The sequence below is a fragment of the Candidozyma auris genome, chromosome 6, assembly GCF_003013715.1.
Source record: "Candidozyma auris chromosome 6, complete sequence".
Classification (NCBI taxonomy): domain Eukaryota; kingdom Fungi; phylum Ascomycota; class Pichiomycetes; order Serinales; family Metschnikowiaceae; genus Candidozyma; species Candidozyma auris.
The window spans coordinates 481607-496156 of record NC_072817.1 but is presented as its reverse complement, the minus strand read 5'-3'; the positions used below and the strand labels follow the sequence as shown (position 1 = coordinate 496156).

General features: G+C 41.4%; 4 protein-coding genes across 4 annotated transcripts; 3 read left to right on the top strand and 1 right to left on the bottom strand. All coding sequences in view use genetic code 12, as the record gives it.

Moving 5' to 3' along the window:
- Window positions 1-27: 27 nt before the first annotated feature.
- CJI96_0004907 (uncharacterized protein) lies at window positions 28-4533 on the bottom strand (the record flags this gene model as incomplete). The annotated part of the gene is made up of 1 exon (XM_054702280.1): window positions 28-4533. One exon carries the CDS (start codon window positions 4531-4533, stop codon window positions 28-30), a length of 4506 nt encoding a protein of 1501 aa, XP_054558255.1.
- Window positions 4534-5122: 589 nt separating this feature from the next.
- On the top strand, window positions 5123-5653 carry CJI96_0004906 (nascent polypeptide-associated complex subunit alpha; the record flags this gene model as incomplete). Its single annotated transcript, XM_054702279.1, has 1 exon — window positions 5123-5653. The coding sequence occupies one exon, from the start codon at window positions 5123-5125 to the stop codon at window positions 5651-5653; it is 531 nt and encodes a 176-aa protein (XP_054558254.1).
- A 2890-nt stretch (window positions 5654-8543) lies between these two features.
- Window positions 8544-11090, top strand: CJI96_0004905 (MBP1 family protein; the record flags this gene model as incomplete). The annotated part of the gene is made up of 1 exon (XM_054702278.1): window positions 8544-11090. The coding sequence occupies one exon, from the start codon at window positions 8544-8546 to the stop codon at window positions 11088-11090; it is 2547 nt and encodes an 848-aa protein (XP_054558253.1).
- A 1338-nt stretch (window positions 11091-12428) lies between these two features.
- Window positions 12429-14093, top strand: CJI96_0004904 (uncharacterized protein; the record flags this gene model as incomplete). Its single annotated transcript, XM_054702277.1, has 1 exon — window positions 12429-14093. One exon carries the CDS (start codon window positions 12429-12431, stop codon window positions 14091-14093), a length of 1665 nt encoding a protein of 554 aa, XP_054558252.1.
- Between the last annotated feature and the right edge of the window lie 457 nt (window positions 14094-14550).

Here is a 14550-nt window from a genome sequence, read left to right as displayed (position 1 = left end):
AAGGTCGAAGAGATTGAGGTCGTGTATTTATGCGCGATCAAAATTTATACTTTGCCGCGTGTGGTAACTAAGTAGAGTTTCTGCCTGGGTTAGGCCCGGAAGACCTTGCGTAGTAGAGATTCTGTCGAGAGAGTTCCTGGCTCCTGTTCGGTACTCACCAGTTTTCATCATTTCCAGTCTAATTTGAGACAAATCGAGGGTCTTGCTGATCAATTTTTGATTGTACTTTGCTTGATCGCTGGCGGTGTCTCTTCTAGATCTCATGGTATTATTTCTTGATCTGCTTATGGTGCCTCTCCGAATACTTCTAAGAGCTCGAGAAACTTTGTTGTCGTCATGAGAGCTCTCTAGAGCGTCACTTTCCTTTTCTGGTTCAACTGCAATTTTCACCTTCTCCAATAACTCTGTGTCACCCTCATTTAAACGTTGAAGAATCCTCTGCTTTTCAACATCGGACATGTTAGTGGGATCGTAATCCATTGGAAAATTATTGAATGCCCCATCTCTGATTTGCTCTCGAATAACGTCCACATCCTTGGGTTTGAAGTGCCTCATGATGAAATCATACGTGAAGCGTGGCCAAATGCATATGATGGTAGCAACGAGATAACAGCACCAAAACCCTAGTGTTCCGAATAGCTGCGGAGCTGCCTTGTAGAATTCTCCGACATAAACCCTGGCAGACCAAACGCCAACCCAAAAGAAGACAACTAGAGTTGATAGCGCATAAATGAGAAGGGACAACCAATCCCACCTGTATTGCTGAAGGAGAACATAAATGTTACATCCTGTCACTGCAACGCAACAACAAAGAACCCCCATCCAAAATCTATGATCTATAGGTAATCCCTCATGGTTTTGGAAGGAAACATAGTAAAGAAGGTATGGAAAAAAGAATGCAATGACCGACTGATAAAGCCCATCCATCATGTACCAAATGAATTTATACTGCGACCAATCGAGGCTCAAGATGCCAGACCTGTAAAGTTGCGGCACAATTAGAGCAACAGCACCACTAACATCCTGATCAAATATACCGAGGAAGATGACAGGAAGAGACGTAAAGGCCAAATTGTAAAACATTAAAAAGGTGTACTCATAAAGGTATGAGCCATCAAAGTCATTGAATATGCCATACCAAAAACAGGTGAAGGTAAAGACGACATTTTTGTAGAAAAAGCAGGGAATCATCTCAGCTAGCTTCTTATAAGACCAATGTCCATGCACTAGTAGTAGACGACTTAAAAAGCGAAATTGTCCAATAGCATAGTCTGCGGACATCACAGCTTGTCTTCCCTCTTCCCCGGCAATACCAACACCAACATTCGCTGCCTGAATCATAGCAACATCATTGGCACCATCACCGATGGCAAGTGTCATTGCTCGAAGGTTTTCTTTGACAACTTTTACAACCTGGGCTTTTTGAGCCGGTGAAACACGGCAGCATAAAACAGATTTACAATACTTGCCAAGGAGCACAAACTTCTTTTGTAATGCTGTATCGAGAGAAGTATCGTCGAAAACCAATCTAAGAGCATCACCATCGACAATGAGGGCGGTATTGGCCTTCGGCATCGAAATATCTGTTTTGGCAAGCTTTATAGCTGCGTTGATATCACTTTCGTCATCAAACAGAAGTCCCGACACTTCCAGCAAGTATTCAGTGATAAAATTGTCAATGTGGCTGATGTCATCAGGGTTGCCGTCGTCTTGTCGTATAACTAGAAGCTTCATATCATTACCAAGCAAGTTACAAGAAAAGCCAATGTTGATGGCTGTTTCGATTCTATCGCCCGTCAAGACCCACAAGCGAATACCTGCCTCCCCCAATATCGAAATGGAGTCAGGAACCCCTTCTTGGAGACGATCTTCAATTGCAGTGCCACCAAGCAACTCGAGTTCACACTCGATCTCATCATTGATAGATTCAATAGTCTCCTCTCTATCGTCATCAATCGATGCGGCTGCTTCTTTGTACCTTCGATACCAAGCAGCGAATTCATTGCTATCCAAGTACCTCTGAGCAATGCATAGCGTCCTGAGACCTTCTTTAGCAAAGTCCTCTAGATGAAGAGCAGTTCTTTTCAATACTTCATCAGATGTTTTCGTTTGCGCTAACCTTTGATAAATGGCGCTGTCAGCACCTTTGGTTATCAACATAATACGCCCCTCCTCATCACGTAAAACACACGACATTCTCTTCCTTGCTGACGTGAAGGCAATGATGTGGAGAACTTCGAATTGTCTGTTCTCTCCGTATATTTCGAGCTCTATGCTGTTGCGATTCCTCAGCTTGAATGCGAACCCAAGATCTCTAGCCACTGATACTAAGGCTGCTTCATCTGGGGATTCTGCTTTAAAGTCATTCAATTCAGGATCAGCAGCGTGCGGCTCAGTAACCACGGTGTGACAGACAGCTAATGCCAACATGAATCTCTCATTAGCATCCTTTGTTTCAGAAATGAGAGTGTTTGGTAAAATAGTATCCTCAACATACTGATTCGACACAAACGTTAACGCTGATTCTCGAAACTGACTGTTTTTTACGTATGACTGCAAATTCAGGATCATCTCCGACTTGTCTTTCTCGATAGCTTTTTTCCACCGTTCAGACTCGGCCAATATATCAATGCCGCGCCGTTTATCCATTCCCTGCTTCGCTTCTGTATATGCGAGGCCATATGACCTTCCCCCAATGGTGCACTTTCTAAACTCCATGACATTTTGAGTCAATGTGCCAGTCTTATCGCTAAATATGTAAGCAATCTGCCCCAAATCATCGGAAATATTCCATGACTGAGGGATGCATGGAAAGTCCAATTTGGGATAGTACATCTTAATGTCTGAATGAATGAAGAATGCTTGAGCAGTCTTGATGATTTCAATCGAGATATAAAGTGAAATTGGAACCAAAGATTGGTAGATGATCAAGGTAACAAAGAATGCGAGCACCCCATTTCCAGCGGATGTCGGAGAATAAGCTTCAAATTCAAAATACTGTCTAGAAGTATCCTGATCGTTGTAAAAAAGACCGTTTATGAGCCCTGAGACAAAACACAATACGAATAACACCAGAAAATTGATGAGTACTGAAAAGTTGAGCTCATTCGAAATTTTCGATTTCTTCACTGGAGTGTTCCCACTATTCATATCGATCTTCGTTTCGCAACCGGTGTAGACAACTACACCGATTACCCACTTTGTATTTCGCAAGGCACACCCTCTCAACAATATGTTGTCATAAGTGATGGATTCTTTCTCATCAGAATTAACCAAATGCCCATCTTCATCATAATTTTCGTAATGAATGGTTCCCCGAAATGAGTATAGATGTGCATTTGGTGGATCACACTCTACCCAAAATTTGGTGTTCCCAAGATCCGTGGAGTGCTTTAGATGGCTCAAACCGCCGCATTTCAAACAGCTTTTGGTCTTTAAATTAGTCTCTCCATCTAGGTTCTTTGTCTCCACGTAGCAGACACCATCCTCATCTGAAGTAGAAATTATGATCATATCGGCAGGGACTCCCTCATTAGCTCTGACACGAACGAAATCCCCGACGTTAACGTCCTTCCACCTACGATTTTTAAACGAAGTTGTTGAAGTAGAGGGGTCCAATGCCTTCTGTTTTTGTAGCTCAGGATTCAAAAGACAATCTGCTGACGGCTTAGTTGGAGCTCGATTCCTGTGCAGTTGATGTGATTTTCTGGGGTTCCTCGATCCTAGAGATGGTCGAGGAAGATCGGAGTTGAAAGTGCGATCTGAGTGGACAGTAGAGACTCGATGAAGCTCATTTGCTTCCTCTTGAACCAAAGTTTCGATGAACTCCTTCTTCTTTTCTTTGCTTGCGAATAAGGTTATGCAGAATTTCTTAAGCCACCGATAGCTCCGAATCGTCCCTCGAGTACACTTCTTCTTGAATCTTCTCCATGGGCCAACGTCATCTACAATAACGTTATTGTTGTGAAGGCCTGTCAACAAGTGTATTGGCGAGTTATTAAGCTCCGCATCACTAACCACTCTCCGAAAATCTTCGAACGCATCTTTGATTGCCGTAATACAAACGATCACAATTAAAGGGACGGCAGCAAGACCAGGGCTCTCCACTCCAAAAACTTGGAAGGCGCCTAATATAACCAAAACGAGAAAATAAATGTTCGCTATATTCTCAAATTGGTAAAATAGATTTTTTGGGAGGAACGAAAGAGGGGTATATTTCGTTGACCTTATTTTGTTACCGGGAATTGTTACCAATGGCTTTCCTGATTCATGATCGATCAAGTCTTCTGGCAATTCCATATTAACATATATTCTCCTGGGGATCCTAGAGTAGATTTCTTGCATAAAGGAGGGCCTTGAAGCAAGCCCATGTTTGTAGAAGAATTGAAGCACCCTCAGCTTGAAATCCGGAGGAACCGCCGTATTTAAATCATGGACGGAGCATCTCTCCTTGCCCGCTCGTGAGTTTTTCTTCGTCGTGCCATCCTCCAGCTTTGCCGGAGATTCAAATCTTAGTGTGGTGTCACCGTTCATGAATAAGATGAGATGACCGGGTCAAAATAAACGCAATGATGTGTCGTATGGGATCGTGAAGTAAAATGGGGCAAAGGTAAGCTCTCAAGGTTGTGTTTGCTATGCTCCTCGATACTCTTTGCGATTATAAACCAAATAAAATACAATAAAAAAAAACAACAGGAAAGAGGTTGTGTAGGCTTTTTAGAGTCTTTTGTCGCAGTTTTGGTGTAAATGAGATGCAAAGGGTACCTCTACTTTACCATCTACTCGGTAGTCGGGAATAATCATTACCCGCACAAGTACTGTACCCGTGGGAGCCGAAAACTACTCAAGGCATTCGGACATATATATTTTGAATCGACACTTCACAGTATTCTTCGAGGTTGACAGAGTTGCAAATGTCGAGAAGCGAACTCTCCGGTAGTCAGGTTGCAGGTCAGTTGCCATTAAAATTTCGGGTGATTGTCTGTCTCTCAGTTTGAACCTGTATCGTCGAACGTATTAATTCGGTGTGAATGTGGTGGCGTCCTGCATTGAAAATTGTCGTCGAGAATTTTTCAAACTCCCTTTTCCTCTTGACTCAATTTCCCAATAGATTCATTGCAAGATGTCAGTCGAAGAAATTCCACAAGGTGCCGAAGTAAACATCATTTCAAAAAACGAGAAAAAATCAAGAGAGATTGTCAAGAAATTCAACTTGAAGCAGGTGAAAGGGATTTCTAGAGTGACTTTCAAGCAAAAGGGAAATGTGATCTACGCCATTGACGAGCCCGATGTTTACAAATCTGCTGCCGGTACTTATGTTGTGTTCGGTGAGGCGAAGGTTGATGATATGACTCAGCGTCTTGCTGCTCAAGCGCAACAGCAAGCAGCTTCGTCTACAGGTGACTCCCAGACAACTGAAGATTCGGTCGTTGACAAATCCCCCGAATCTATTACCGCTGACCTCGAGAAGGCAAGTTTGAATACTAACAAGGCTGATGAAGTTGTTGACGAAGAAGATGTGAATGAAGACGGTTTGGACCCTTCCGATATTGACATCATTGTTGAGCAGACCCAAGTGTCAAGGGCGAAGGCAATCGCTGCATTGAGGAAGCACAAGAATGATATGGTGAATGCCATCATGGAGTTGTCTTAGGTAGTCAAATTTTTACTGATACTCGAAAAGCTTGTATAAATTGCTATATACGATATAACTTCTTTCGACCGCTCTTCACATCATCCTGAGGAAGTCTAGCTAATTTGAAATCTTAAGGGAGGCTGCTTCATCGACCTTGGCGTCTATATGGTGATCACTGAAAGCTAATTCTTCATCTAATTTATCTTTTGCGTGCTGTGAGCCATTTAGGAATCCGCATCTTCTACAAATGAATTTAACTGTGGCAGGGTCGCTGCAACCAGGCGGCGCTAAGCCATTATGAACAAAGCACTTCTCACAAATCAAGGCATATCTGCTTTCCACTGATTCGTTGTGATCAGAACCAATAATTAAGTCTAGGATTCTATCTTGAAAGGTCTTTTGATTGTCCTGTGGTATTCGCGTTCGACTCTCTATGCTCGTCGGTTTCTGCTTAGATGCTGAAGTCGTCTGTGTTATAATGGACAGTGGTTTCAGCATAATCTCAGTCGATCTCTTTCCATCGTCAATAGTCGTCGGACGTTCGTACTTTCTTAAAAGTCCATCTGTTGCGTCGTAATTCGTTTTGTCTTTCAAATCTTTAATTATGCTGCTTCTCTTTTGTTGGAGTCGGCGTAAACTGATTTGATGGCTTCTAATCCAAGTGTCGACTAGATAATTTAGGATAAAAACTGTAATGTACGCCCCGAAAGGAACAGCAAAAAGATACGTCGTCTTAGAACGATCTAGATTACTCATGAAGTTCATCAAACTTCCTTGAGATACTTGTTTATTTTCATGTATCTTGACAAGATACAAAATCCATAAAATATGGCTAACGGCAACAAATAGGAATATGAATCGTGTTATAGAGATCTTCACTTTTTTCAACTCTGCAATTTTGTCTTGGATAATTTGATGCTTATCGCTCAAAGTTTTGAGCTCCTTTTCAATTGTGTCAACATCAAGATCTCGATGCCCAAAAAACCTGAACAAACCCATAATGTTCAACGAAGTGTATTACTGAACAATCGGTTGCTTGAAGTACGCAATGCACATTTGTATACTGATGATCGGGCACGTGACAAGAGATTACTTTTTCTTCTTCGTTCGAACTGAAGGTCATAATAGTGTTTCCTCAATCGGATGCGATATATCTTCTCTGCCTAATCATTTGGTGAGCTGATGTTTGACTATTCCACAAATTGGGTTGAAACCTTCCACGAGATTCGTCAATGAGCATATGTGTTTCCTCTCTATCGCGATTTTATTCATAAAAAAAAACATCTCTATGTATTGGCCTGATCATCTGCTGGATCTGCTTTGATTTTGTTACAAAATATTCATTTGCTATCATTTATTACTGGCATTGACCGAACTTGAGCTGAGCTCCGCAGTGATTAATGTTCACACTCTAAATGACGTATATTATTGGTAACTCGTCGATACATATAAACAATGATATCGCTCATGACATAAGTTCCATCATAAAGGCGTACCCGGACGTATTCAAGATTTGCATCAACAGTGAGACACGAAGGTGGGTCTTGAATGTGAAAAGGATCGTCCATTTGTTCAGCGATGTGATTACAATCTACTCCACACTTTTACACAAGATACCACATTACGATGATATCACAAACATGGCAGATGAAACCAAGACCAACTTAGCTCGTTTAGAAGAATACTTTATAACACTTTTCGGGAGCTCTGCGACTTACCGAATAGATGGGTGGGAAAGCTTGTCCTATGAGATGACAGTTAAACCCGCGGCTCTTTTGATAGTCAAAGCTTGCTATGAAGCCATCAATAGTGCCAGTAAATGTTTTTTGTGCGTCGAGCTTTTTTTTCTTCAGTTTGACAATCTCAAAAAGCTACTTGTTCCTCGTATCATGTCTACCGTTCATATGGTGATACGACTGATGAAAAAGCTTACCTTTTTATGTGAGCTAAAAACAATTGTGGACACAATTGATGGGAGCATCACACTCAATGAAGAGTGCAAAGCCAATCTTCGTAAAGTTGAACAAGTGACGTCTGGATTTAAGCGAGAGCTGCGCACTTTAGAGAGAATATCTTCAACTTTAGATGCAACTCTTTTGCACTATACCGATGCCTTACTATGCAAGCTGATTCTCAAACGTGCATTTGAAAGTCTGGAATTGACCATGGTTAAGCGTAGAAATATCTGCTATCAAGCTGCAGAGCATGTTCTAAGCATCCCTTTATCTGCTGAACAACATTCTATGCTTTCAATAAGAGACGTTGAAAGGTATTTGATCTGCATCATGGCACTCTTGTTTACAATTGTTATTGTAGCGCTATACAGATTCTTCAATATATTTAAAAGATAACAAATACCATAAACCCAGATCATGATTCCAGAGAAACACTTAGAGATGCTGTGTTGATATCCCAAAGAGAAAAGAAAGAAAAATAATTCCTAGTAAATGCTAACATGCTCTATTGGAACTTCTTCGCAATACGATCTGTCACAAAAAGAGACGCAGGTTGGGAGTAAAAAAAAAGTAGTTGTGTGCTCATATCTCACGTATAGATCACGTGAACGAGAAGCATGTGACACACATCTCTACGAGCGCTAATGAACTTTCCTGACAACAATCACTAATCTAGCACGCCGATACCAATCGCCCCAAGAGTTTTGGTTCACAACATCTATTGCGCATTGAAATTTATCTCATTTACATTCTGTGCTGTCAATCAGAAGCTCTTGTGTATTTAAGATCATCAATCTATTCAAATTCTGCAGAGCACCTCACCTGAGGTTCACATTCTGCCTAAGAAATCTAATAAGTACAGCAAGATAATGCTGCAGGGGACAGATCAGATATATTCAGCAACGTACTCAAATGTCCCAGTATTCGAGTTCGTCACGTCGGAAGGTCCTATAATGAGACGAAAGGCAGATGGATGGATCAACGCGACTCATATTTTGAAAATTGCCAAGTTTCCGAAAGCAAAGCGAACTCGAATATTGGAGAAAGATGTCCAGTCCGGTGTACACGAAAAAGTTCAAGGTGGATATGGGAAGTATCAGGGAACGTACGTGCCCCTAGAACTGGGGGCAGAAATTGCTCGCTTGTTCGGTGTTTACCAAACATTGGAACCAATATTCAAATTTCAGTACATTGAGGGCAAGTCCGAAACTCCTCCTCCCGCCCCGAAGCACAATCATGCTTCTGCTTCTAATGTTGGCAGAAGACAGCAGCCTTTGAAAGTTCTGAACGCAGATCCTCACCAGCTCTCTGCAAATACTCTAAAGAAGAGAACAAATCCGGAACATGAAGTTCCTGAATCATTGAGGAAACGCGGGCGTCCCAAAAGGGTACCACTTCAGAAGAGACATCGACCCGAGCTCTCCACACATCAAACAATGCCGACAGTCAGCCAAACAGGTCCAAGCATGGGCACTTTCACCTCCAAGCAAGATTCAACACTCTCTCTGAATTCTGTGGGCTTTCCTTCATTGACGCGCCAGGATACAGAGAAAGATGCACTCCAAATCATGGCCAGCAATCTAAGCGTCCGTAATGATGATCTTGAGCTGGATACTAGCGGTGATGAAGGCAATTACAAGTTACGACACAATCAAAAATTCGCAACTAAGGACGATGATGAGGAGTTCCTCTCGGGACGGGAATTATTTGGTTTTCAAGACTCCTTCAACGGGGGTGAATCGTTCGACAGGTTGGTTGAGATGCACAGACGAAATCGCCTTGAAATACAATCTTCATCTTCTCGTTCGACGGTGCACAATGGTGCAAATAATTCTTATAGTGGATTTATGCATTACCAAGATAGTGGAAATTTCCCTCCTTCTAGAATTGGAGATTACTTCACTATTCTCCTTGAGTATTTTTTACACGATGACAAAAGTGGTAGTGGAGGTTCGAAAGCACTCCCTCATGAAATCCTAAACCCACCCGAACCACTCAGTAACGTGAACATAAATCAAAGAGTTGATAATGACGGGAACTCAATTCTCCACTGGATATGTGCAATGGCAAATTTGACTCTCGTGGAGTTTTTGATATCAAAGTTCAATGAGCTTATCGATTTGAATCTCAAAAACTATCATGGAGAGAGCCCGTTAATGTTTCTGGTAAAATTTAATAATAGTTACCAGCAGCAGAACTTCCAGGATATTCTACAACTTCTTAAAGGATCTATATCAATGGTCGATAACAAGGGACAAACAGTTCTTCATCATATCGCATACTTTTGCAAACTGAATGACCCTGAATCCAGAAGTGTGAAGGAACGATACGCAAAATACTATTTGGATTGCATTCTTGAAGCAGCATCTGAGATTGACAGTCAATCAGGATCGGCGCAAGAGATGCGTTTGCAAGATCTACTTAATTATCAGGATTCAGAGGGCAACACAGCTCTACACGTGTTTGCCTATAACATGAGTAAAAAATGCATAAAGAGCATAATCAAATACCATGAGATACTTAATCTAGGCCTCCGAAATGCCGTGAACCATACAGCTGAGGACTATCTCGCATCAAACAATTACATCTTGAGAATTGAAAATGATTATAGTGAGGAGATCAAAGTCAAGGATGCGATCTCCATAGAATCAACCGCTAAGGAGCAGGCGTCCATATTGACTAATTCTCAGGGTTTAGAGTCGCAGCTTCATAATTCAAAGGAGGCGATAAGCCTACAGAATCGTTCAGTGAACGCGATTACAGAGAAGCTCAGCGAACTTTCTTATGCCATGCATCGTGAACTAAGTTCGAAAGATGAGAAGTTATTGACCTTACTCAATTGTTTGCGTAAAATAAGTTTTGATAAATTCTTATCTCAAAAGATAAACCTCAAAGTCTTCAACCTCGATTACCTCATTGAAGACATAGAAAATGAATTCGAAACTAAACACTCGCTGCAAAAAAATTCTGAACGAGGGCAGTTCCTCATTGATATTTCGCGAGATCACATTATTCAAGAGGAGATTTTCAGGCTCATTAACGACATGTCTTTTCAATTTTTGATGGCAAAAGAAGAGGCAGGTGCCACAGTTTCAGCCTACCAAAAGAAGAGGGAGATGGTGAGCCGCAAGCTATTGAAAGAAGCATTCGGGAAGTACATATCCCAAGAGCAACGTGCTATTTCTTCATCTCGCAACGAATTGGCAGTCAATCTCCACAAAGAGATTCTAAGAAGAAGAGATTTAGTCGAGCAAATTCACAAGCTTGAGAAAAACACACCTCTTGTGTTTCAGAATTTGGAAGAGTTTAAAGAAAACAACGATTCAATCATATGCATGCATTCAAATCTCGAGACTTCAGGGATGCTTTCTCATATTCCCAAAGATGATAAGTTGTACAAGTATTGCAAGTTGATTTCACTAAGTTGCGGGATGTCATTTGCAGAAGTGGAACAATCCATCGACTTGATTGAACAATCACTTTTAAGAACTAAGCGTTGAATGCGACGGATTTTTAGTCCTCCTTTTTTTTTTTTTTTTTTTCGTTTTTATATCATTTTCCTGGTATGTATAAGACTTTTGAAAAAGGAACATCATTAGAGGTCTTATCAATAAGGGCATGCTTGCGTCTACGAATACAGGCCATGAGAATATAGACCACTCAATACAATTTACAACGCTCGACTTGACGATACAACGAATCTTAAATTGGTTTACTACGTGTCATCACTTAAAAATACAACTGATATAATGGATCAACTCTTTTTAGTTTTCATTTGCTATCAACTATTCATTCTTTTCTGTATTATAAACGTTCGGGGCGGGAGCTATGGCCTCAGTGATGTGTACAGTACATGGCCAATAACAACAAGTCATAGTAAAGTTTTCATCTTATGGCATCAAATCCAAAATCCTTGATCTCAAAACAGATCACAAATCTCACTCCTGAGTACAAGCGGTACTTTTTGGGTCTGTACGACCTAATACGAGGTTATGCGTTATTATCCTCTGATTATCGAAAGCTTGAAGAACAGTTGATTTCCCTTCTTGACTCGTTCTGCGAGACATTGATCGGAACAATTCACCTACTTACGGATTATAATTATTATTCTACAGAAATCCGAAATCATATCAATGTCCTTGAAAAGTTGTATAAGAACTTTGTTGAGCTTCAGACCCATCAATTTCAGCTACTTAGCTCAAACTTCAATCAAAGTTTTATGAGGCTGCGTATCAAAAAGCTCATAGATCAAGACGATGAGGCCACCTTAGATTGGTACCGTACACACAAAAAAAAAGAGCCTGTTACTGGCATACTAGAAGAATTCAAAGCAATGAGAAAGACTCATCACCTCAGACAGGAAAAGCTCCACAGATGGCAAGAAGAGAGAGTAAGCGGTCCCATCTAAGGAGAATTGTTTGGGAATCAAAGGCATACACTAGTCCTCACATAATCGGCCAGACAACTCAAATCTCGATCACAATTTCACCTGCATCATATATTTTCCTTCAACGGATTGCTTGATATAAAAATTTTTCTAATTTGTATATGCTTCGATGTATAGTGTCTTTGTATCAGATTAAATAAGGGTTGCACACATGTTCCAGGCATTCATGGAAGGGTTGCAATTACTCCCTTCCTGGTCATGAGAAGACTTATTTAGATAGCCCGAGGTCTTCTAGATGTGCCCCAATGAGAGGTGATAATTATGCAGGATTTTTTCAGAGCGTCGACCAGCAATTGAACTCCGAAGGGGCCGCGCTGTAAATATATTTAAGTTGCGCATATCTTCCACATTACAACTACTGGTCAATTGGCGAATATTGCTTTACTCGAGAATGTTGAGAGCCGGTATTCCAATAAACAGAGTGCCTAGGTTTACTCCGTGCCGCTTTTTTAATTCGTCTGCCCGTCGCTATAATGCACCTGTCCCCAAGCCGTCGAGTTTTCTTTCAAGGTCCTTCCGAACTCTCGGCTACGGTACTCTTGCCGTGGCAGCGTGCTCCGTCGGATACGTTAGTTTCAAGGTGTGGCGTGAGTCTCATCCAGCAGAACAACAGAAGCAAGCGCCGACGTTTGAAAACGGTATGAAGAAGAAAACCTTGGTGATTTTAGGCTCTGGATGGGGGTCAATCTCGCTCTTGAAAAAATTGGATACTACATTGTATAATGTCGTCATTGTGTCGCCACGTAACTACTTTTTGTATACTCCTTTGCTCCCATCTTGTCCGACAGGTACGATTGAAGTGAGATCGATCATCGAACCCGTTAGAGCTATAACTCGAAGGTGCCCCGGCGAGGTGATATACTTGGAGGCAGAGGCTACCGATATTGATCCTGTGAACAATAAAATCACCATAAAACAGCTGACTACCGTTCATTCAGGTCATTCTGGTAAGGATTCGAGCTCTTCCAAACCCACATTCTCTGAAGATATAATCACATCCTTGAATTACGACTATTTGGTTGTTGGTGTTGGTGCGCAGCCCTCGACTTTTGGTCTTCCAGGGGTTGCTGAACACTCAACGTTTTTAAAAGAAGTGAGCGATTCGATGAAAATCCGCAGAAGATTGATGGACGTCATCGAGGCTGCCAACATATTGCCCAAAGACGACCCAGAAAGAAAGAGATTATGTCATATCGTTGTTTGCGGTGGAGGACCTACCGGGGTTGAGACAGCTGGTGAATTGCAGGATTATATTGATCAAGACTTGAAGTCTTGGATGCCTGAAGTTGCTTCCGAATTGAAGATCACCCTTGTTGAGGCAATGCCCCACGTGTTGAGTATGTTCAACAAAAAATTGGTTGAGTATACAAATCAGGTGATGAAAGATACTCATATCAACTTGTTGTGTAGTCATGTTGTGAAGGAAGTCAACGACAAGAATGTTTACGCCGTAAGTAAGGAGAATCCCAATGATGTGAAGGAAATTCCGTATGGAATGTTAATTTGGGCTACCGGAAATGCGAAAAGACCAATTGTTGGCAATTTGTCTTCAAAAATTGAAGAGCAAAAGAACGCCAAAAAGGGCTTACTAGTGGATGATAGACTTTTGGTTGATGGTACCAATAATATCTGGGCGTTTGGTGATTGTACTTTCACCAAGTTTGCCCCCACTGCTCAGGTCGCCTTCCAACAAGGTATCTATTTGGCAGAGCATTTTCATAGATTGCACGAAATTGAGGCCTTAAAATACAAAATCAACAATTCAAGACCAGAGGAACGCGTTGATAGATACAAGAAGAAATTGGTGAAATTGGAGTCTAATTTGCCCGTGTTTGAGTATAACCACCAAGGCTCCTTGGCTTACATCGGCTCAGAGAGAGCAGTTGCTGATTTGGTTTGGGGCGATTGGTCCAACGTTAGTTCTGGAGGCCCGTTCACATTTTTGTTGTGGAGATCGGCTTACATATATATGTGTCTCTCAGTCAAAAACCAAATTTTGGTCTGCTTCGACTGGCTCAAGGTTGCCTGTTTCGGTCGTGACATCTCTAAAGAATAGTCTACTTGTGGCTTGGCTGAATTAGACTTTATAGTGTTTCTACAAATAACATGCTTTATATAGTGTTCTGGAGCTCTTTAATAATTTTTCATTGTCATTATTCGTGTTCCCTAATTCTCAAACCATAAACAAAGGACATCGGGCCAAATTCAAAGTACAGGGCAAAGGCCACCTCATCTCTCATATACATCATTCGTTTTCAATCGATGGAACGATGGCAGGAGTTATATGGTGAAGAACATTACGAGAAGGTTAATCAGCTATTACAAAGTCGCCCTTTGAGTAAGCTTTGGTGATTCTACTGGCATATCGCAAAACTCGTTCCTCATTTTATGAGAGTGCGCGAATTGATATCACTTAAGAAAAGGTGAAATCGAAAACAAGCATTCCTCACTATGGAGATCAAAGTGATAACGACGACTGAGGATGTTCCTACATCACCTCACAAGGCCGCATA